Source organism: Budorcas taxicolor, chromosome 19 (assembly GCF_023091745.1).
Source record: "Budorcas taxicolor isolate Tak-1 chromosome 19, Takin1.1, whole genome shotgun sequence".
Taxonomy (NCBI): domain Eukaryota; kingdom Metazoa; phylum Chordata; class Mammalia; order Artiodactyla; family Bovidae; genus Budorcas; species Budorcas taxicolor.
Window position 1 is genome coordinate 26,600,722 of NC_068928.1, and position 23,906 is coordinate 26,624,627.

At 43.8% G+C, this 23,906-nt stretch overlaps 1 protein-coding gene across 1 annotated transcript; it reads left to right on the forward strand.

The window, feature by feature from the left end:
* The first annotated feature begins 12,599 nt into the window (after positions 1–12,599).
* On the forward strand, positions 12,600–21,329 carry LOC128065118 (polyunsaturated fatty acid (12S)/(13S)-lipoxygenase, epidermal-type-like). The gene is made up of 15 exons (XM_052658238.1): positions 12,600–12,700; positions 12,925–13,090; positions 13,471–13,672; positions 13,859–13,940; positions 14,025–14,147; positions 14,661–14,764; positions 14,907–15,067; positions 15,885–16,028; positions 16,124–16,333; positions 19,163–19,249; positions 19,715–19,884; positions 20,006–20,128; positions 20,683–20,782; positions 20,890–21,057; positions 21,150–21,329. Exons 1-15 carry the CDS (start codon positions 12,600–12,602, stop codon positions 21,327–21,329), a joined length of 2,121 nt encoding a protein of 706 aa, XP_052514198.1.
* The last annotated feature ends 2,577 nt before the right edge of the window (positions 21,330–23,906 follow it).

Sequence of the window (23,906 nt, forward strand, 5' to 3'; positions counted from 1 at the left end):
GGCTGATCTCAGTCAAAACAAATAAATACATCTTAAGGGGGAAAAAAAGAAGCAATGCCTCCATCAGTGATGGACAATGTGCTTCATCTATGAGAAGTGAACCTGACTGCTCGAGTCCCAGGGCATTTAACTATCCTTGAATTATCTGCTCTATATCACCCTGTCCCCACTTTATTTTCTTGGGTTCCAAAATCACTGTGGACAGTGACTATAAAAATGAAATTAAAAGATGCTTGCTCCTTGGAAGAAAAGCTATGACAAACCCAGAGAGCACATTAAAAAAGCAAAGACATCACTTTGCTGACAAAGATTTGTCCCGTCAAAGTTATGATTTTTCTAGTAGTTATGTATGGATGTGAGAGTTGGACCACAAAGAAGGCTGAGGGATGAAGATCTGATGCTTTCAAACTGTTGTGTTGGAGAAGACTGTTAGGAATTCCTTGGACAGCAAGGAGATCAAACCAGTCAATCCTAAAGGAAATTAACCCTGAATATTCATTGGAAGGACTGTATCACTGGATGCTGAAGCTGAAGCTCCAACACTTTGGCCACCTGATACAAAGGACTGACTCACTAGAAAAGACCCTGATGCTGGGAAAGATTGAAGGCAGGAGAAGGGGATGATAGAGGATGAGATGGTTGGATGGCATCATCAACTCCATGGATGTGAGTTTGAGCAAACTCTGGGAAGTGGTGAAGGACAGGGAAGCCTGGTGTGCTGCAGTCCCTGTGGTCACAGTCACACAGGACCGAGTGACTGACAACACCTGGGAAGCCCCCGTCTTCAAAAAACAACTGACAAATCCAGGAAGGCTCTTTAGCCTACTTTGAGCTTTGTGCGCCACCTGCTGACTGCCAAGCAGTACTAGATGCAGGAACCTCAGGGTGCCCACAAAGCCAAGAAAAACAGGCCAGCTGTGGGGGCTTCAGAGCTGGCCTAGGAACTCTGAACACTTCCTGCCTCCCTGTGAATAAAACAAGAGTGGCCAGAAGGGCCTGAACTTTCCTTCTGCAGTTTATGGATGGGCTGAGGACTCTTATATACTGATCACAATCCTGGGGCAAAATGACAACACCAGCATTGTGCATTTATTTTATACATACATTTTTACATTAAAAAAAATGGATTTCATTTTTCAAAAATTGAGTGACTGAATAGATACTTGAAATCCCAGAAGGAGAAATAGAGTCCCTGATGGGCTCAGAGGCTCCCGCTTCCGACAGTCTCTCCATCACAGGATTTCAGAAGAGTGATGGTTAAGAACACAGGCTCTGGACTTGCACTGCTTAGGTTCCAGTCCTGGAAGAAGGAAGATTGAACGTGTGTGCTTAGTCTTGTCCAACTCTTTGTGAACCCATGGACTGTAGCTGGCTCCTCTGTCCAATCCTGGATCCACACAGCACTTATCAGCTGTGTGGCCCTCAGCAAGATTATACTTTGTCCCTAGACATCCTTGCCTACTGGCTGGGCTGATTAGACAAGCATGCTAAAAAAAAAAAAAACAAAAGCAACAGGTTTCTGTCCAATGAAACTGTGAACAAACCAGGCATACTTCCTTGACAGACAAAAGAAATACAAACCCAATCACATGTTCACTCACTTAATATATATGTATTGAGCATTTATTACTAACTGTCCCTGTGCTCTGGGAGGTGAAGATGAGTTGACATGTGGCCTCTGCCACCACTGAGGTGCTTATAATCAAGTAGATGCCACCCTAATGTTTGACCAAAACAGGACAAACCAACCTTGATCACAACTTCTTCCTCCCCACATACCTTTCTCTCAAAAGTAACTAACATACTGACTTTTATAGCCATCATTTCATTGCACTTCTTGGTTCTATCACTCAAGTGTGCATGTGTAAACACTGTAGTATTGCTTATTAATTAAACATGATATGTCTTTTACATCTCCTTTATTCCATAGTTTCTCCTTCCCTCTTTTCCCTTACCCTTATAAGTTATGTTGGAGAACTCAGGCTGTTTGACCAGTGGAGTTACTGGAGTTTGCTGATTGCCTATTCATGGTGGAGTTCAACACCTCTGTCCCATGTATTTTCCACAGCCAAGCAGCTAGATCAAGAGACTTGATCTGATCCAGATTTAACCCTTTTTGCAAGCCTACATTAATGTTGTCATCATTCCTTTTGCCAGGAAAGAAAGAGTGGAGTAAACAAGCAGGTTCCCCAGATTTTGGGGGCACCTCAGGAAGGTCGTGTATATATTTCATCCCATCCAGGCCAGCAAAGCTAACACATATGGATACGGTTAGGAACAAGAAAAGGAGCAGGGTCTGCTAATAGTAATGATACAGTAGGAATGACTGTGGTCAGTGACCAGCTACCCTCGAAATAAACTCAGCAGCTTTAGATACTGAAATAGGAGCCAATGACCAGCACAGCTACTTTGAAACTCCTGCAGTTTATCAGCTTTCATCCCATAGGTATAATCTTTGCATTTGCTAATGCCAAGATTAGCATTGTGAGTCTCTTTGAGTCTCTCCCCTTCCCTCTCCACCCAGCCTGGAACAGTACCTGTAGCCCACCCAGAACTCTACGGCTGTACAAATTTAAGACACTAACCTACATGAAAAGATGCTTAACTGCTAACTATTAGAGAAATGCAAATCAAAACCATAATGAGGTATCACTCACACCAGTCAGAACAGCCATCATTTAAACGTCTACAAATAATAAATGCTGGAGAGGGTGTAGAGAAAAGGGAACCTTCCTACACTGTTGGTGGGAATGTAAGTTGGTGCAGCCACTGTGGAAAACAGTATGGAGATTCCTTAAAAAACTAAAAACAGAGCTACCTTGTGATCCTGCAATCCCATTCCTGGGCATGTATCTGATAAAGATGAAAACTCCAATGCGAAAAGATATATGCACATCATATTCATCGCAGCGCTATATACAACAGCCAAGACATGGAAGCAACCTAAATGTCCATCAACAGATGAATGGATGAAGAAGATGTGGGACATATATACAATGTTATACTATTCAGCCATAAAAAGAATAAAATAATAAATACCATATGTAGCAGCATGGATGGACCTCGAAATTATCACACTAACTGAAAAGTAAGCCAAACAGAGAAAGAGAGATAAAATATCATACGATATCACTTATATGTAGAATATAAAAAATGATACAAATGAACGTATTTATAAGACAGAAACAGACTCACAGATGGTTACCAAAGGGGAAAGGGGTGGTGGGATAAATTGGGAATTGGGGATTAACAGATACACATTACTACATATAAAACAGATAAACAACAAGAATTAACTGCATAGCACAGGGACCTATTTCAGTGTCTTGTGAACGTGAACATGAAAGTTGCTCAGTCGTGTCTGACCCTTTGCAACCCCACAGACTGTAGCCCACCCAGCTCCGCTGACCATGGGATTCACCAGGCAAGAATACTGGAGTGGGTTGCCTTTCCCTTCTCCAGGGGGATTTTCCAAACCCAGGGATCGAACCTGGGTCTCCTGCATTGCAGGCCGATTCTTTACCAACTGAGCCACCAGGGAAGCCCAATAATATCTTGCAGCAATAATTAAAAGAATCTGAAAAAGTATACAGAGATGTGTATCACTGGATCACTTTGCGGTACACTTGAATAATTGTAAGTCAACTCTACTTCAGTTAAAAATCTAAAACATCCTCTTTTTAATCCTTATTTTGTTCTACAAGTAACAATCAGTTCAATGCTTATCACCAGTTCTGACTCTCCAGCAATTTTGTTTCAGTTTTGTCTCAAGGTCATTTTCTAGTACGGGATAGCTTAGGAAGGACTCGTAGGAACAGTATTCTCCATCTTCTTGCATTTTGATAACAGTCTGTCTAGACCTTTTATATTTGAAAACCAGTTTTGTTAGATCTAAAATCCCTAACACATTTTCTTTCTATGAGTGTCTTAAATATACCTCTTCATTTCCTTTTGGTACAAAGCATCGGTTGTATCAGTCAGCATTCAATCAGAGAAGCAAAATTAGGGATTAATACAGGAATTAGACCTAACACAATTGAAGGAGCTGTTGGAGAAGACTATGCGTGTCTGCTGCCTCTGTGACTAGCATAGAGACTAAAGTCTCTAAAAGCCAGCTCAGCTAGCAGATGCAAATTTAGATGTGAAGTGGAAGAGAGAAAGGACAAATTGGAACCTGTAAGGACAAACTGGAACCTGTATATACCTCTTTCTACTGTCAATGGTGTGAAGCCCCCCAAGAGAATTTAGTGCATTCATCATGGAGCTCTGTATGCTGCTGGCCCAGGACTTAAAGATCTGAAGGAAGTGATCTGGTGGGAATTTGAAGAAGCTGTGGTCCCAGGTGGTATCCCATGTTGATAAGGTGAGCCAGCAGACAAGCAGCAATGTGCTTGAGTTGGCACAGTGCCTGGGGCCCTCCTCCAACCCTGCAAGTGTGAAAATAACAACAAAATAGCTGCCCTTTCTCTTAAGCGTTCCAAATCTTATGCAAATTTCTCTCTTGATCAACCCTCATCCAGAACCACAGAGGGAAGGCAATTCTGGTAAATTTGAGTTTAACTAAAATGACATAGTACATTACTATGCTGTTAAAAAGGTCTGATGACAATTTAATTATATTTCCCTAATAAGTAATATGCCTTTTGTCTAGATGCATCAAATATCTTTTTTTCTCTTTCTTTAAAGGTCAGTGATTTTATCAGATCATGTCTTAGTGCCGGTCATTCTAGGTTGATTTTCTTAGGTATATATTATACTCATAATATGTTACATCATATTTGCTCATTTTTATTTCAGGAATATTTTCTTGATTATAAGTTTTAATATTTGTTCTGAGCCCTTGCTCTGGTTTTTGATCATCTTTCTGGTATGCTTTCATTTTCTGTAATGATGTTATTTTGTACATTTTTTTTAAGATAATTTTTTAAGAGTAGTCTTAGATTCACAGCAACATTGAGAGGAAAGTAGAGATTTCCCATAGACCCCCACCCCTACACAAGCACAGCTTCCCCCATTATCAGCATCCCCCACTGGAGTGGTACTTTTGTTAAAACTGAAGAACCTACACTGACACATCGAAGTCACCCAAAGCCCACCGTTTACACTAGGGCTCACACTTGGCATTATATTCTGTGGGTTTGAACAGACATATAATGACATGTATCCATCATTACAGTATCATACAGAGTTTTCTCACTGTCCTAAAAACCCTCTGTGATCCACCTATCCATTCCTTCCTCTTTCCTAATCCCTGGCAACTATGACATTTTTATATCATAACCTGTCTCCCCGTTTGCCTTTTTTGAAATGTTATTTAGCCTTTTCAGATTGGCTTCTTTCACTTAGTGAAAGTATTTGGGGTTCCTCCATGTCTTTTCCTGGCTTGATAGCTCATTTGTCTTTAGTGCTGAATAATATTCCACTGTCTGAATGTACCATAGTTTATGGCAACTTGGTTGCTTGAAAGTTTTGGTAATTACGAATAAAGATGCTATAAACATCTGTGTGTGTATTCTTATAGTTTTGTTCTTTATTCTCTCTTTTCCTTATAGTAACTTTGCATGGCATTTCACCTTACTCCCTTTGTATTGCCATTTCTATGTGAATTTAGTTTTCCTGTGTTATTGGAAGAGGCTCTGCTCAGGTAGCATTTCTAACTTTCTGGATCTCCTTATATTTTTTTCTTGTAATGTTCACAACCATGGTGTCTTGATTGTTGAGATTTCATGGATCTGTTCCCCTTCCCTATTTTTATCGGGATCTTTTCTTTCCTTCATCTTTGTTGAATTGTCCAAGGAGTTTCTCCTCAGTGTGAAGCTTTGTCCTGGCTTAGTTGGTCGGTTTCAAGAGTTCATGGACTGTTCTAGTTCCTTTAGGCCTAATCACAGGCCCGAGCACCTACCTGCTATTAGAGTAGGGGGAAAAAAATCCCTCTCTAGTTTCAATCGCTGTTCCCAAAGTGGCCTGCTCCCATCTATCCTCTGTCAGGCTTCCTGTTGCTTCCTTCTGTGTTCTCTTGCCAGATGAGATGCTGAAAACTCATAGTTCTTGTGGCTCTTGGTGGTTTGTCCCAATTCACTTGTATTACAGGATTTGTGGGACAACTTGCTGTCCAAATTTTAGTAAATATAAAAATATAAGTGTAAAAAATCAATGGATTTTGGGGACTTCCCTGTCAGTCCAGTGGTTGGGAGTCTGCATTTTCACTGCAAGGGGCACAGGTTCAACCCCTGGCTAGGGAACTAAGATCTTGCATACAGCACAGCCGAAAAAGGGAAAAAAAATCAATGGGTTTTTGGTTTTGATACATAGTTGTCTGTTTTTATGTGAATATTCAGGAAAATCCAAAATCTCTTGCTGCCTCTGCTGATATCATCTTCCAGAATCTCTATGCACTACGTTTTATAGTAAAAAAAAAAAAACTGAGGTATAGGAAGATTCATTGGTAATTAGCTTGTAGTGGGATTTTCTGAGGTTGCAGTGATGGCAGGGAGCCAGTGTTCATTGCTGAATATGGGAGTGTCATTATCAGATCAGCTCATTGGAAAGATCAACTTGGCAGAGGTTTAGTGACTAGAGAAAGATACTGGAGTGGGAAGACCAGTTATGACAGTATTTCCCTATTCCTAATAGGGGATTATAATAAGGGAGAGGTGAGGGGGAATGGCAAGAAACAGACATGAGAAATACAAAGGAGGCTAAATCAAGTGGCTCGATGACTAAGGAGAGTTAGAGAGGAGTCAGAGCCAATTGAAAATCCCCAGGATGAATGTTGAGGGCAGTGGCACTGCCCCAGACATCAGGAGAGATGAGCACGGGGATCTGGCGACAGTGAGAGTGAGGGGGCTGAGGGAGAGGAGTGAGTAATGTTTCGAAAACTTGAGTTTGATGCAAGATAGAGATGTTGTATATGAATGTATGGAGCTCAGCAAAAGATCCATGCTAGACACACATTTGGGAGGCATCCGCATTTTTAAATTTAAGCAATACCAATTTAGCTGAATACATGTATACTTTTATATGGGCTTCCCAGGTGGCGCTAGTGGTAAAGAACCTGCCTGCCAATGCAGGAGATGTAAAAGATGCGAGTTCAATCCCTGGGTGGGGAAGATTCCCTAGAGGAGGGCATGGCAATCCACGGCAATATTCTTGTCTGGAGAACCCCATGGACAGAGGAGCCTGGTGGGCTACAGTCCATATGGTTGCAAAGAGTTGGACATGACCAAAGCAACTTAACGCACACACATACACACACTTTTATATATTCTTAAATAATAGTGTAATGTAACTTATCTGACCCATAAAGCAAGCATAGGGAATTTAGAAAGTTACATTTTTTAGCCTTTTAAACAGACATATCTCAATGCTTCCATAAACTTAAATATCATTTTGTACTTTTATTTCACATTTTGGAAAATACCAGGACACTATGTAGACCCACCTTCTACCCAAAATTTACAGAACAACTTAATCTACCAGAGGGTTTGCCTTGATTTAAAATTTAGAGTGATTAAAATGATTCACTTACTTTTTCTTCTACTGATTAAAAGTAAGTTCTTCTATATCTTAATTAAAAGTCTCAGTAAAAAGAGTTTAAGGCTTTTTATGATCACTAAAAGTTGGCTTGATGTAAATTCATATGAGTAAAAATTTTCCTTTTACTCATCCAAACACTTTGGAGAGGTAGGAAGAATGTATTCTGAGATAAGAATATTGAATAAATTTTTGTTAATAATAACAGTTGTTTTGCACGGTTAATTTATGTAGATTTTATTTTTCTCATCAGTATGTAATATTTATCTTCTTAAAATGAGGTATAGTTAATTTACAATATTATATTACTTTCAGGTGTGTAAGACAGTGATTTAGAATGTTTATAGATTATAACTCCATTTACAGCAGGACTGATGTTGAAGCTGAAACTCTAATACTTTGGCCACCTGATGTGAAGAACTGACTCATTGGAAAAGACCCTGATGCTGGGAAAGACTGAAGGCGGGAGGAGAAGGGGATGACAGAGGATGAGATGGTTGGATGGCATCATTGACATCCTAATGGATATGAGTTTGAGTAAACTCTGGGAGTTGGTGATGGACAGGGAGGCCTGGCGTGCTGCGGTTCATGGGGTCGCAAAGAGTTGGACACGACCGAGCGACTGAACTGAACTGAACTGAACAGTTATTTTGGCTGCAGTCTCTGTGCTGTACAATATATCCTTGTAGCTTATTTATTTTATATATAGTAGTTTTTATCTCTTTAAAATTTTTATTTATTTATTTTTGGCTGTGCTGGGTCTTTGCTGCTGCATAGGCCTTTCTCTGGTTGCAGTGAGTGGGGGCTACCCTTTAGTTGAGGTGCATTGGTTTCTCGCTGCGGTGGCTTCTGAAGCACTGGCTCTGGGGTGCGTGAGCTCAGTAGTTGCGGCTCCCTGGCTCTAGAGAGCACGCTCAGCAGTTGTGGCACAAGGGCTTAGTTGCTCCACGGCAAGTGAGATTTCCCAGATCAGGGATGAAAACCACGTCTCCAACATTAGCAGGTGGATGATTCACCACTGAGCCACCAGGGTAGTCCTCCAGAAATTTTAAATGGTTGTTATTTAAAAATAATTTGCACTAGTTTCACTAGAGATTGGGTCCACTGAACTCCTCACAGTGTCATGCCAGGAGAGGAACTCCCCTCCTACATTTTCTATTCCATCTTCTTTAGTTCCTTCTTTTTGTGCACAAAAGTACTCACTCTATTTTTTTCCCTTTCAATAGATATTTACAGCCCATCAGAAAGTGTTTCATTTCCACGAGCAAGAATCATAACCTAACAAACTATTTACTCAATTAAAAAAAAAAAAGATTTTCTGATTGGATATGAAGAACTGAGGGCTCTTTTTCTCCTTTTCTTCCCAGTTCAGTTTAGTTCAGTTCAGTCGCTCAGTCGTGTCCAACTCTTTGCGACCCCATGAATTGCAGCACGCCAGGCCTCCCTGTCCATCACCAACTCCCGCAGTTTACTCAAACTCATGTCCATTGAGTCAGTGATGCCATCCAACCATCTCATCCTCTGTTGTCTCCTTCTCCTCCTGCCCCCAATCCCTCCCAGCATCAGAGTCTTTTCCAATGAGTCAACTCTTCTCATGAGGTGGCCAAAGTACTGGAGTTTCAGCTTTAGCATCATTCCTTCCAAAGAACACCCAGGGCTGATCTCCTTCAGAATGGACTGGTTGGATCTCCTTGCAGTCCAAGGGATTTTCAAGAGTCTTCTCCAACACCACAGTTCAAAAGCATCAATTCTTCGGCACTCAGCTTTCTTCACAGCCCTACTCTCACATCCATACGTGACCACTGGAAAAACCATAGCCTTGACTAGATGGACCTTTGTTGGCAAAGTAATGTCTCTGCTTTTGAATATGCTATCTAGGTTGGTCATAACTTTCCTTCCAAGGAGTAAGCGTCTTTTAATTTCACTGGTGCAATCACCATCTGCAGTGATTTTGGAGCCCAAAAAAATAAAGTCTGCCACTGTTTCCACTGTTTCCCCATCTATTTCCCATGAAGTGATGGGACCGGATGCCATGATCTTAGTTTTCTTCCCAAGATGCTATTAAAATGATTATAAAGGAACAAGGAAGGACCCATACCGAAAAGGGCTGGAGAAGGTCCGAAGTGAATGGAAAATTCCAACAACTTTTAGATGGAAAGGAGATGTGGGGTTGAATGATGAAGTGGGGTAAAGGAAGCTGCAGACTTGAAAAGGTGAGAAGCTTATATTGTGGATGAGGTGATCCTTTTTTCAGATCCTTAGATAGGATCATGCATTCCAGGTACAAAGTATGATGAAAGAGAACTGAGAAGCAGGGTTAAAAATAGATATTAATTTAAATATTGTGTTCAAAATGGTTGATTTCTTCTACTCCCATTCACAGAATACTCAGCACCCAGGTGTTCCTAGAAAAAAACCCCAGCGGTTTTGTCCCAAAATGGGACAAAATGGAAAATTACTTCTCTATCCAAAATGGAAAACTGTCTGGAAAGTACTTGAAAAAGTGAAGGTGTTGTTTCCCCAGAGTAAATTTCTGTATTAAGGTGTTTCTATTTGAGGTGTGCATGTGTGCTAAGTCAGTTCAGTCCTGTCCACCTCTCTGCAACTCCATGGACTGTAGCCCACCAGCTCCTCTGTCCATGGGATTCTCCAGGCAAGAATACTAGAGTGGGTTGCCATTTCCTTCTCTATTTGAGGCAGAGACTGCTAATTGCTCTCCAATATCCACTGTCCTCTTCAGGAGGGAACATAGCTGCATGGAAAATACCAAGTGCCATGGAGTGAGATGGTGGAGCAGACAGACCCCTCCTGCACCGATGGTCGGAGTATAAATTGGTACAACTACTTTGGAAAACTATTTGGCAATATTTACTAAAAATGAACATATACATACCCCATATTCCAGCAATTCCACTCCTAATTATACAGCCAATAGATGTGTGTATATATGTTTGCTAAAATTCACTAGAATGTTCATAGCAGCACTATTCACAATATCCCCAAACTGGAAACTACCCAAATGCCAGTCAACAAGGAAAGAAATATATTAGTTGTAGTGTATTTGCACCAAGATTTTGCAATAAAAAAATAAACGAATGACACCTAATCAAACATAAAAGCTTCTGCACAGTAAAGGAAACCATCAACAAAACAAACAGACAACCTACTGACTGGGAGAAAATATTCACAAACGCTGCAACCAACAAGGGGCTAATTTCTAAAATATACAAACAGCTCATACAACTCAGCATCAAAAAAATTCAAACAATCCAATAAAAAATGGGTATAAGACTGAAATAAAATATTTCTTCAAACAAGATATACAGATGACCAGGAAGCATACAAAAAGATATTTAATATAACTAATTATTAGAGAAATGAAAATCAAAACCATAATGAGGTATCATCTTACATTGGTCAGAATGGCCATCATCAAAAAGTCCATAAATAATAAATGCTGGAGAAGCTGTAGAGAAAAGGAAACCCTCCCACAATCTTGGTGGGAATGTAAATTAGTGCAGCCGCTATGGAAAACAGTAGGGAGAATCCTTAAAATAGAGCTACCATGTGATCCAGCAATCCCACTCCTGGGTTTATGTCCAGAAAAGATGAAAACTTTAATTCAAAAAGATATGTGCACCTATTTATAATAGCCAAGACATGGAAGCAATCTAAGTGCAAATGAATGAATGAAGAAAACATGGTATATATAGAATGGAATATTACTTGGCCACAAGAAGAATGAAATATTGCTATACACACTACTATATATAAAATAGACAAACAACAGGACCTACTGTACAGCACAGGGAAATATTTTCGGTATTTTGTAATGACCTATAAGGGAAAAAAATCTGGAAAGGAATATATATATGTATAAGCTGAATCACTGTGTTGTATATCTAAAACTAGCATGACAGTGTAAATCAACTACTTCATACAAAAATCAAATAAAAAATAAATGTCAACTCACTTGGGTGTGGTATATGTAAGAAAGACTGAAAAAATCTCTTATTTTGGACCTACTCTTGAAAACTCCCTGCCCTATACAAAAACATTGACCAGTAGCTAGCTATGAAAGGGTAAGTTGCAAAGGGAAAGTTGCCCAGTCATGCCTGAGTCTTTGTGACCCCAAGGAATGTATAGTCTCCAGGACAGAATATTGGAGTGGGTAGCCTTTCCCTTCTACAGGGTATCTTCCCAACCCAGGGAATGAACCCAGGTCTCCCACATTGTAGGCAGATTCTTTACCAGCTGAGCCACAAGGGAAGCCCAAGAATACTGGAGTGGGTAGCTCATCCCTTCTCCAGGGGATCTTCCCAACCCAAGAATCAAACTGGGGTCTCCTGCATTGCAGGCAGTTTCCTTACCAACTGACCTATGGGGGAAGCTCACCAGTAGCTATACATTTATGATTTCATCTAAAAATGTTTACATATGTCTGTATATTTTTTGATTCTCACTTGATCCAACTATTCGATTAACTATTGCAGCAGAGGAGATAGAAGCTTAAAAGCAAAAAGTGGATTCAAAACATTTTTGTTCACAATGGAACAGGACGTCCAGGGAAGAGGCAAGTGGACTGGAGAGATGAAGTACCTTAGACGGGTGGGTAGAAATGAACATCCAAAGAAGGAATCTGGAAGGGATTTGTACCTGGGACAGCAGTGGTCTCTAAAGAGGCTTCGGAGAGCCAAGATTAGGAGGGGTGGGGGGTGGCGTGGAAAACTGGATGCAAAGGGAGCGTGTTGACCGGGTACATTACTGGTGCTCCATCCATGGTGCTGGCCCCAAGGAGCTCATTTCAGGGGAAGCCCAAAGGAAGCTTCAGGACTGGACTTGAAGGGGAATTCCAAACTCTCTCCTCTTGGTTGAGGAGTCTGGACAACAAACTCCTCTGTTTCACCTGTCTGGTATTATCTCATCCTCGAAAAAATGCCAAAATGGTTAACTCAGTCTTCATTGAAAACACCCCCACACTTCAAATGGTCCCACCCCCCTCCTTATCTCTCTTGCCTGTTGCTATTTATTCACCAAAATTGGGTGGGCATGACAGGCAAACAGTGATGGCACTGTTCAGCTGTCATCATCCGCAAGCTGGTGTGTGTGTTCAACTCCTAGCTGGGAGTGGAATTAGCATCACGAAGTGCTTGCCAAATGCGGAAGGGTGGGTGCGTTTTGCTCTCTTTTGCGCACCTGCCTGAGCTTCTGTGAGAAACCCTGCGGACACAGAGCAGCTGACAAGACAGGGACCTGCACATGTGAGGGCGAGACGAACCAGTGGGTGTTAGGTGGGGACCCTGAAACCAGACACTACAGAGACAGTGGTCTGGGCGTGGTTTCCTCCGGGGCTGGGCCTCAGATTCCCATAAAAGGCTTATTTTCCTTCAGGTCCCCCACCCCAGGTCCAAGTCCAGGCAAGATGGGCAAATACAGGATTCGCGTCGCCACTGGAGACTCGCTCTTGGCTGGCTCCAGCAACGTGGTGCAGCTGTGGCTGGTGGGCGAGCACGGGGAGAAGGACCTGGCGAAGATACTGCGGCCGATACGCACCGGGGTTAGTGGAGAAGGTGGTGACTGCGGCGGTCGCGGAGGGGCGCACATGGCGGGCACTGGGGCCTCGGCAGCGAGGGACCCCTGGGCATCTGGGGAAAGAGATCGGGCACGGGTGGGGTGCCAGGTAGCAAAAGAGAAGGCGAGAGGTCTGGGAGAGAAGCGCTGCACTTACTTGCCCGGGTGGAGGGGCAGAGAAAAGGAGACGCCTGCCGGCCTGAGTTCCCCTCGGAGTGGCTTGTTCTTCCTCGCCTCCAACCCGGATTCAGGTCTCTTTCGGGGAGCGGTGGGAGGGGAAAGAGAAGCCTGGCTTCTCGGAGGGTTCTCTGACCCGCCCTCTCCGAGAACCCTGCACCCCATGTCTGAGCGCGTCCTGTGCTGCAGCAGGTGCAGCTCGAGGTCGAAGTCTCCCTATGTCTGGAGCGCCTCCTGCTGGTGAAGCTGCGCAAGCACAAAAGCTTGGTGGGTTTCGACTGGTTCTGCAAGTGGATCGCGGTCCAGGGTCCCGGCACCCAAGGCGAGGCCTTTTTCCCCTGCTACCGCTGGGTGCAGGGCAACGAGATCATCTGCTTGCCCGAGGGCACCGGTGAGAGCAGTGGGAAAACAGGAGGCGGCACCTGGTGGGCTGGATGTTCTGATATAAGAGGGAAAGAAGAGAGATGGAGGGAAAGGGAGAAGGGAAAGGATGGGGCTGAGCAGCTCAGTTGTGGAAGGGGTCCGAGAACTAAGCTATGTTAATGGAGACCCTGTTCTATTGCGACCCCTTCCCCAGCCCGGACCGTGAGGGATGATCCCCAGAACCAGTTTAAGAAACATCGGGAGCAAGAGCTTGAGGAAAGAAGGAAGGTGTACCGGTGAGCCCCAGGGAGTCTTTGATCCCTAACAGATCCTAAGAAACCCACCACCCTACTTATACCAATTCCATCTTCTTCCTCCAGATGGGGTTTCTGGAAAGAGGGATTAATCCTGCCTATAGCAGGGAATTCACAATGGGATCTTCCCAGAAACGAGAGATTTCTTGAAGATAAGGATTTAGACTTCAGTCTCTCTCTGGCAAAAGTGTGAGTGCCAGGTTGTTGCTGTTCAGTTGCTAAGTCATGTCCAACTCTTTGCGACCCCATGGACTGTATGTAGCACATGAGGAGTCCCTGTCCTTGATTAATTTCCCGAGTTTGCCCAAACTTTTGTCCACTGAGTTGATGATGCCATCCAAACATCTCATCCTCTGTCACCCTCTTCCTCTCCTGCCCCCAGTCCTTCCCAGCATCAGGGTCTTTTCCAATGAGTCAGTTCTTTGCATCAGGTGGCCAAAGTACTAGAGCTTCAGCTTCAGCATCAGTCCTTCCAATGAATATTCAGGGTTGATTTCCTTTAAGACGGACTGGTTTGATCTCCTTGATGTCCAAGGGACCCTTGAGTCTTCCCCAGCACCACAATTCGAGAGCATCAGTTCTTCGGCATTCAGCCTTCTTTATGGTTCAACTCTTGAGTGCCAGGTTAAGGCTGACATCTTCATCCCAGGATGCAAGGTGGGATTCTTTCCTGAACTTCTTGCACTTGCCTTCTCTGCACAGGTTGAAGGACCTGGCCTTAAAGGGGACATTAGATCTCACAAATTCTGTAAGAAGACTGGAAGACTTCAGTAAAGTATTCCCACGAGGAAAAACTCCTCTGGCTGGTCAGTTACCTTAACCTCCCCAGATCTACCCACATATTTCTAACTCAGGGATCTGAAAGGAGAGGGGAGAGGGTCAGGGAGTAATAGGGCTGTGACATCAGGAGCTCGGAGCTCACAGCATCCTCCCATCTGTTGTCCCTAGAGCGGGTCTGCAATTCCTGGAAGGATGATGCCCTATTTGGGTACCAGTTCCTCAACGGGGCAAACCCTATGCTCCTGAGACGCTCCACGAGTCTCCCATCACAGTTGGTGCTGCCTCCGGAAATGGGAGACTTGAAGACACAGCTGGAGAAAGAACTCCAGGTGCTGTGCTTCATCTGCTCACCCATCACCCAGCCGTCATTCCAGTCTCCTTCTCTTTGCCTCATTCTTCTCTTCCCCTTCCCTCATTTCCTCCATCGGCACCTGTTTAATCTACACCCTCCTCCATCTATACTTCAGGGTTTCTCAACTTTGGCGCTGATATTTTTGGGTCAGATAACTCTGTTCTGGGAGGCTGTCCTGTGCATTGTAGAATGCTTAGTGGCATCTCTGGCTACAACCCACTAGCTGCCAGCAGCATCCCCCAGTTGTCTTCAGGCATTGCCAAATATCTTCTAGGGGGTAACATCTTGGGTTGAGACCCACTGATCTACACCAACTCCTGTTATCTCCTTCTGCTAACTCTTCTTTCCATCTCCATTTTCATCTCTTCTTTCTTCATTAGCTATTTCTCAGCCTTAGGGAAGAGCCCAAACTTTTGGAGGGAAATAGCAAGGGAGACTAAACAAAGCCCTAGAGACAGTTTGGGCTATGTTTTTGGGGGGAGGGGAATTCAGATCAAAGAAATGTGCCACATTTGGCTAAAGCCTGAAGGAGGGTGATAAGGGAAGAGTTTTGTTGTGGGCTAAGGGGGTAGAAGGAAAACCACAAAATTCACATCGGAGAGCTCCAACTCTGATGAAAGATACTGGACATGGAAACTGTGCGTTTAGGGCTTTGGTTATGGGAGAAGTGATTGGCATTTAAGTAAAAGACTTGATGGATAGGGAAAGGAATCAGCCTGACCAATGAGAGAAGGGCAGGTCAGGTCCAGAACTAACCTCAACCCCTTTATCTATCCCTGCTCCCCACCCCCTAGACTGGATCTCTGTTTGAAGCTGACTTCTCCCTGCTGGATGGGGTCAAGCCTAATGTCATCATTTTTAAGCAACAGAATGTAGCAGCCCCTCTGGTCATGCTGAAGCTCCAGCCCGATGGAAGACTCTTACCTATGGTCATCCAGGTGAGAGGACCCAGGTGTCCTGCCCCCAGTCATTGATCTTCCTTAGGGACTTGGACACCCAGGTCCTTAGCCCTCAACTCTCTCTCCTGCTCTAGCTCCAGCCACCTCAGAATGGATGCCCCCCACCTGTGTTGTTCCTGCCTTCAGATCCCCCCATGGCCTGGCTCCTTGCCAAGACCTGGGTCCGGAGCTCTGATTTCCAGCTGCACCAGCTACAGTCACACCTGCTGAGGGGCCACCTGATAGCTGAGGTTATTTCTGTGGCCACCATGAGGAGCCTGCCCAGCCTGCATCCTATCTACAAGGTATTTCGTGCGTGCGTGCTAAGTCGCTTCAGACATGTCCAACTCTGTGAGATCCTATGGACTGTAGCCCACCAGGCTCCTCTGTCCAGGTGATTCTCCAGGCAAGAATACTGGAGTGGGTTGCCATTTCCACCTCCAGGGGATCTTCCCGACCCGGGGATAGAACCTGCTTCTCTTATGCCTCCTGCATTGGCAGGCAGGTTCTTTATCACTGGCGCCACCTTTCAGCATCTCTTAATTCTGCATCTGACTGCCCTTCAGATTTCACACTCCTAGACTCTGGAGATGTTTACACATGAGCTTGTGGCATGTTTAGTAGCAATCTCAGTTTACACAGACACACATGTACACAGTGCTATGGAAATGCCTAGGATTAAAGAAAGAGTGAGAATGGGTTTTACAAAGAAATTGAAATTGGGGCTGAGGATGTTGTCAGTTGGATAGTAAGGGGCGGGACATTCCAGTCAGAGAGATCTGTGGAGGTCCATGGATGATGACTGATATCAGGTGTGACTGGAGAGAAGGGTGTGAGTGATCGAAGTGCTGGGTAGGAGGAAAGGGAGGTGGGAGAAGATGAGGGGGAAAGCCCTGTTACTTGGTGGGGAGAAGAATCAAGAGCTCTGCTTGAAATGTCAGGAAAGGGAGTTCCCTGGTGGCCTAGTGGTTAGGATTCAAGCTTATACTGCCAAGGCCTGAGTTCATTCCTTGGTTGGGAAACTGAAATCCCACAAGTCATGTGGTGTGGCAAAAAAAAAAAAAAAAAAAAGTAAAGAAAAAGTCAGGAAGGCAGTTAGACATATGAGCCTGGAGTTCTTGGAATGGGTCAGGATTAAAGATATAGATTTCTTTATGTATTTTTTTTTAGGTAAGAAGTGGATTTATTTTGAAAGAAACACACTCCACAGAGCGTGGGCCATCTTAGAAGGCAAGTGTGGCTGAAGGTATAGATTTTAAAGTTATCAGAAAACAGACATATCTAAAGTCATTATGAAGACTAGATGAAGCTGTCTAGGGTTTGTGGCTACAGCAGAGAATTTGGCCCAGATATAACTCTAAGGTGTCACAACCCTTATAAATTGAAAGGAGGTAATTAAGTAAGAGAAGGAGCAAGAGGAGAGCTCTCTACTGAGGAAGGAAACAAGAAATGTGATACCAGGGCAGCCGAAAGGAAAAAGTGTTTCAAGAGAGAGGTGTGACTGTGTCACATGCTGTTGAGAAGCAAACAGTTACAAACAGAGAAGTGACATTTGGATTTGTTGATAGGGAAGTCATTGGTTAATCCACTGGTTAATCCTATCTCAGGGGAGTGGAGGTGGCAGAAGCCTGATCAGTGTGGGCTGAGCAGAAAAATATCATGTGGGCAAGTAGAGACAATACTAGGTGACTCCTTTAAGACTTGCTATGAGAAGCAGATGTACAGACTGACAGAACGAACTTATGGTTACCGGGGCAGGGGAGGGGGGAAGGAATGGTTAGGGAGTTTGGGATTGACATGTGCACACTGCTATATTAAAGGTGTCCATTGGCAGATGAATGGATAAGGAAGTTGTGGTACATAGACACAATGGAATATTACTCAGCTATAAAAAAAGAACGCATTTGAGTCAGTTCTAATGAGGTGGATGAAACTGGAGCCTATTATACAGAGTGAAGTAAGTCAGAAAGAGAAACACCAATACAGTATATTATTAATGCATATATATGGAATTTAGGAAGATGGTAATGATGACCCTATATGCGAGACAGCAAAAGAGACACAGATGTAAAGAACAGACTTTTGGACTATGTGGGAAAAGAAGAGGACGGCACAATTTGAGAAAATCACATTGAGCTATGTATATTACCATATGTAAAACAGGTGACCAGTGCAAGTTTGATGCATGAAGCAGGGCACTCAAAGCTGGTGCTGTGGGACAGCCCAGAGGGATGAGGTGGGGAGGGAGGTGGGAGGGGGTTCAGGATGGGGGGACACGTGCACCCTGTGGCTGATTCATGTCGATGTGTGGCAAAAACCACCACAATACGGTAAAGTAATTAGCCTCCAATTAAAAGACACAAATTAATTTAACACAAAGCAAACAACAAAAGAAGATGGACAATCAACAAAGACCTACTGTATAGCACAGGGAACTCTGTTCATTATTATGTAACAACCTAAATGGGAAAAGATTTTGAAAAAGAATAGATACATGTGCATGTACAACTGAACCACTTTGTTGTGCGCCTGAAACTAATGCTTTATTAATCAACTATACTCCAGTATAAAATAAAAAGTGTTTTTAAAAAGAAGACTTGCTATGAAAGGGGAAGCAAGCAATGAGGATGCTGCTAGAGAGTGGTTTAAGTTTAAGCCAAGGGGTTTTCTTCTTTAGAGTATCAAATACCGAGTGAGAGAGAGAACGAGCAGGCGTGACATCCTAGGGAAGGCAAAGAGGAGGTGAAGAGTTTGCATTGGAAACCAGTAGAGATACTTTACTGACAGGAATAAGACACAGGTATAAGACAGAATTTCACTTGTAGGAAACTTTCTAGTTTTTTGTGATGTGAGACAAAGGACTCCTAAAATTCTTATATATTACATGAAACTGTGCAAATAAGTGAACTCCTAAAACCTTTGACCTTGGGTGACCCCAAGAAGACAGTTTCTCATCTTCCCTCTTCCAAATCTTAACCTGACCCAATACAATCCAACAGGCACGCTCTTCTTTTCATGAAGACCCATCCTCTCCCCTGTTTATTTCCTCTCTCTGGTCCTCTAATCTCCTTTCCACTCATGGGTCCTGGGACCCCTCTTATTTGACTGTGTCCTAATTTTTTCTTCCATATCAGCTCCTGATTCCACACTTTCGCTACACCATGGAGATCAACGTGCTGGCCCGGAGTAATCTTGTCTCTGAATGGGGAATTTCTGATCTGGTATGGAGAGGGATGGGTAAAGAGGGAGGAGGGTACAAGGATGAAGAAATTCACTTTCCCATTCCTCCCTGAAGCTCTGTGTCCTCTACCAAAGGCCGGCCCTGATCTGCCTCACACCTGAGTAGCTTCCTTCATAAAGGGACCTGAGTAGGGCCACTGGGCTTGAATCTCCTCACCCTGAATGCCATCCCCCGCAGCTGACATGTGCTGTGTGCTTAGTCACTCAGTCATGTCCTGCTCTTTGCATCCCCATGGACTGTAGCCCTCCAGGCTCCTCTGTCCATGGAATTCTCCAGGCAAGAATACTGAAGAGGGTTGCCATGTTCTTCTCCAGGGGATCTTCCCAACCCAGGGATCAAATCCAGGTCTCCCACATTGCAGGCAGATTCTATATGCTCTGAGCCACCAGGTAAGCCCTCAGCTGACATGGCAAACACTAATTTATCTGCTGTGGGTTGCCCTCAGGTGGTGAGCACTGGGAGTGGCGGCCACGTAGACATTCTCCAGAGAGCCACAGCTGGTCTGACGTATCGCTCCTTCTGCCCTCCTGATGACCTGGCAGACCGTGGGCTCCTGGATGTGAAGTCTTCTCTCTATGGCCAAGATGCGCTCAGGCTCTGGGAAGCCATCAGCCGGTGAGAGCCACACCGACAGGGAAGACCCTGTGGGCCCCCTGGTGAGAACAAGGGGGACTGCAGATCCAGAAGGTCCTAGGCTGGCCATCTGAGACCCAGTGTCTTCTTCCCTGGGGAGCAGGTACGTAGAGAAGATGGTCAGTCTTTTCTACAAGAGTGATGGAGCTGTGAAAGATGATCCAGAACTGCAGGCCTGGTGTAGAGAGATCACTGAAACTGGACTGCAGGGGGCCCAGGACCGGGGGTAAGGCCCAGATCCCTCCCCACTGACCCTGTCAACAATCCACACCTTTTCACAATACTGTAAGTCACCCTAGGGGAGTTTGGGGGGAAATGGATACATGTATATGTACCACTGAATCCCTTTGCTGTTCACCTGAAACTCACAAGCTTGTTAACTGGCCATATCTCAGTGCAAAAGAAAAAAAAAGTTTAAAGCCAAAAAAAAATATTTAAGACACCCTACACTCAGAGCTTCCTCCAGAAATTCTAATTCTAGTCACTCCCGATTCCCCAGCCCCTTTCCTTTCTCATCTTCTCATATAGCATTCCCCATCCTTATGCAACTTGCTAAGAGATTCCTCTAGAACCAAATACATTTCCCTCACCTCTTCCTACCCTTTCTCCCTAATGCCAATGTTCATCCAAGCCCATAAACATGTCAATACACACTATGTGTGTACTAGAGGCACAACCACACACAGGAATTCTTTTTCCATATCCCCAGATATCTTTCACTGCCTGAGATCAACTGTCTCCTGTCCTGGTCTCAAAGCCTCAAACTCTTACCCCACACAGGTTCCCCATCTCCTTAGAGTCCCGAGCTCAGCTCTGCCACTTCATCACCACGTGCATCTTCACGTGCACTGGTCAGCACGCTTCCACCCACCACGGCCAGGTAACCTGTTGTGATCCTTGCCCCCTGGGGCTCCCGGGAGGTAGAAGATAAGGGACCAAACGCCTGAGTCATCAGCCTGGGTTTCTGAGAGGCTCTCCCACCTGCAGCTGGACTGGTACTCCTGGATTCCGAATGGTCCATGCACCATGCGGAAGCCTCCGCCCATCTCCAAGGATGTGACAGAGAAGGATATAGTAGACGCACTGCCCGGTCTGCACGAGGCCCGAACACAGAAGACCTTCATAAAATTCCTTGGCCGACGCCAGCCTGTCATGGTTCGAGATGGATGCCTACACCCTAGGGGAGAAGGAGCAGTGTTCTTGGCTGCGGGGTCCACGGGCTGAGCCTTTTTGTTCTCCCCTGTCAGGTGGCCTTGGGGCAGCACAAAGAAAACTATTTCTCTGACCCTGGGCCTCAAGCTGTGCTGAAGCAATTCCAGGAGGAGTTGGCTGCCCTGGACAAGGAGATTGAGGTCCGGAATGCAGGCCTGGACCTGCCCTATGAGTATCTTCGACCCAGCATGGTAGAGAACAGTGTGACCATCTGATGCCTTGCACACATCATTCCCAAACTCTGCCCTCCCTAAGTACCCTTTGAATACCCTACCCTCCTTGGCCACAGCCTCTGGTGAACAGATTGTCCCCTAAGCTGTGTGGTCAGTGTTCAGGGATGCTACATCACCCAACTCTAGGGAATACATAATGAAGGGTTCCCACTGAATTTTGGAGCCCATCCCTACCCACAGCTGCCCTACCTTAATGTCCACCTAGCCCTACACTTCTTTGTCCTTTGTCCCTGTCTCCTCTTTCTCAAAGAATCTAGTTTGTATATAAATGAAATGAAAAGACATATAAAATAAATGAAAAGATCTAATTGAATAATAAAGTTGGTTATGCATGGTGAAGGAAGGAGGTAGGAAAAAAGATCTTAGTTTGTTTCCTGTTCTCTCATTCAGATTTCAAGGAAGGAAAATAAAGACGCTTTCCTGGGACAAAAATTTCTTCCTGTAATAAATACATCCTTCAAGGGCTTTCTTAAACCTTTTAAACATAAATTAGGGAAGTTCTGACTGATTGCCCAAAGCATTTAATACCAGCAAAGCTGTATAGGAAACTGTATAAATCAGGGTTGAGAGCAGCGTGGAAGAAAGGAGAAGGCAAGGAGGGCCTATTGGTAGAACTGAGAAATCACTAGGGAAAATATACATGTGAAATGTCAAGAGGTTACCCTGGATGACTAGGTCTGTACCTTTGACAGGGGCCAGTGAAATAAATAGGGACATGTAGAATTTAGAATAGAATCCATCTGAATTCTCCTTCTAGTTGTAGGAAAACACATTTTTAAAAAACAGTCCTTAAAAACAGGAGTTGCACACTCTGGAATATTCTTCTTGTTCTTTTCCACCTGCATCTGTACAGAGACACATGTGGAAAAGAACAAAAAAATCTTCTGTATGAAGAGGACTCTCACCAGAAACATACTCCTAGGGAGCAGATCAAAATTATACTTCCAATATGAGTTTAGAAAAAAAACTCATGATTTAATCACAACTGTGAAGGAATATCAAAAAGCAGGGGTAAGAAGGGAACTAGCAGAATTATTAGAGAAATGGAAATTGAAACTACAATGAGGTACCACCTCACACTGGTCAGAGTGGCCATCATTAAAAACTCTACAAAAAACAAATGCTGGAGAGGGTGTGAAGAAAAGGGAACTCTCCTATACTGTTAGTGGAACGTAAGTTGATGCAGCCACCATGGAGAAAGTATGGAGGTTCCTCAGAAAACTAAAAACAGAATCATCACTTGATCCAGCAATCCCGCTCCTCAGCATATATCCAGGCAAAACCCTAATTCAGAAAAGTACACTTGCGCTGTTCACAATAGCCAAGACATGGAGACAACCTAAGAGTCCATTAACAGATGAACGGATAAAGACGTGGCACATACATACAAGGGAATACTACTCAGCCATGAAGAGTAAATAACGCCATTTTCAGCAACATAGATGCAACTAGAGACTATCATACTAAGTGAAGTAAGTCAGAAAGAGAAAGACAAATGTCATATGATATCACTTATATGTGGAATCTAAAATACAACACGAATTAACCCACTGATGAGACAGAAACAGACTCACGGACACAGAGAACAGATTGCTACTTGCCGAAGGGGAGGGTTTTGGGGAAGGGATGTAGCGGGAGGCTGGGGTTAGCAAATGTTAGCTATTATATATAAAATGGATAAACAACAGGGTCCTACTGTACAGCATGGGGAACTACATTCAATATCCTATGATAAACCATAATGGAAAAGCTTATTAAAAAAGAAGGTATATATGGACTTCCATGGTGGCTCAGTGGTAAAGAATCCACTTGCCAATGCAGGAGACACAGGGTGGGTCTCTGGTCCAGGAAGAACCCACACATTGTGGAGCAACTCAGTCCATGCACCACAATTACTGAGCCCGTGCTCTAGAGCCCAGCCCACGCGTTGCAGCTACGGAAGCCGGCATGCCCTAGAACCAGAGCTCTGCAACAAGAGAAGTCACCACAATTAGAAGCTTGCGCACCACAACCAGAGTAGTCCCGGTTCACCACAACAAGAGAAAAGCCCGAGTGCAGCAACGAAGATCCAGCACAGCCAAAAATAAATAGACACATATTCATTGTTAAAAAACAATATACATATAAAACTGAATCACTTTGCTATACAGCAGAAATTATTACAGTATTGTAAATCAACTATACTTCAATAAAGAAAGTCAATGGAATATGAAAAAAAGAGTTAATTAAGAGAACACAGGATGGGGGAAGATCAGGAGCACAAAAAAGAAAATAAAAATATTTAAGATATATATATATATATATATATATATATATATATATATATATATATATGTAAAGAAGGGAACAAGCAGAATTCTGGGAAGAAACACAAGGCGAAAGAAAAAAACATGGAAGAAATATAAGATAAAATTAGGAAGAGCAAAACAGAGACTAGACATACAAAGCACAGTAGAAAGTTTAGAAATTTAAAAGCTAATAAAACAAAATGCAAACCAAAATAAAGATGAACGGTTTAGAGGGAAAATACACAACGGGTATGAATGACTGAGAGTGAAG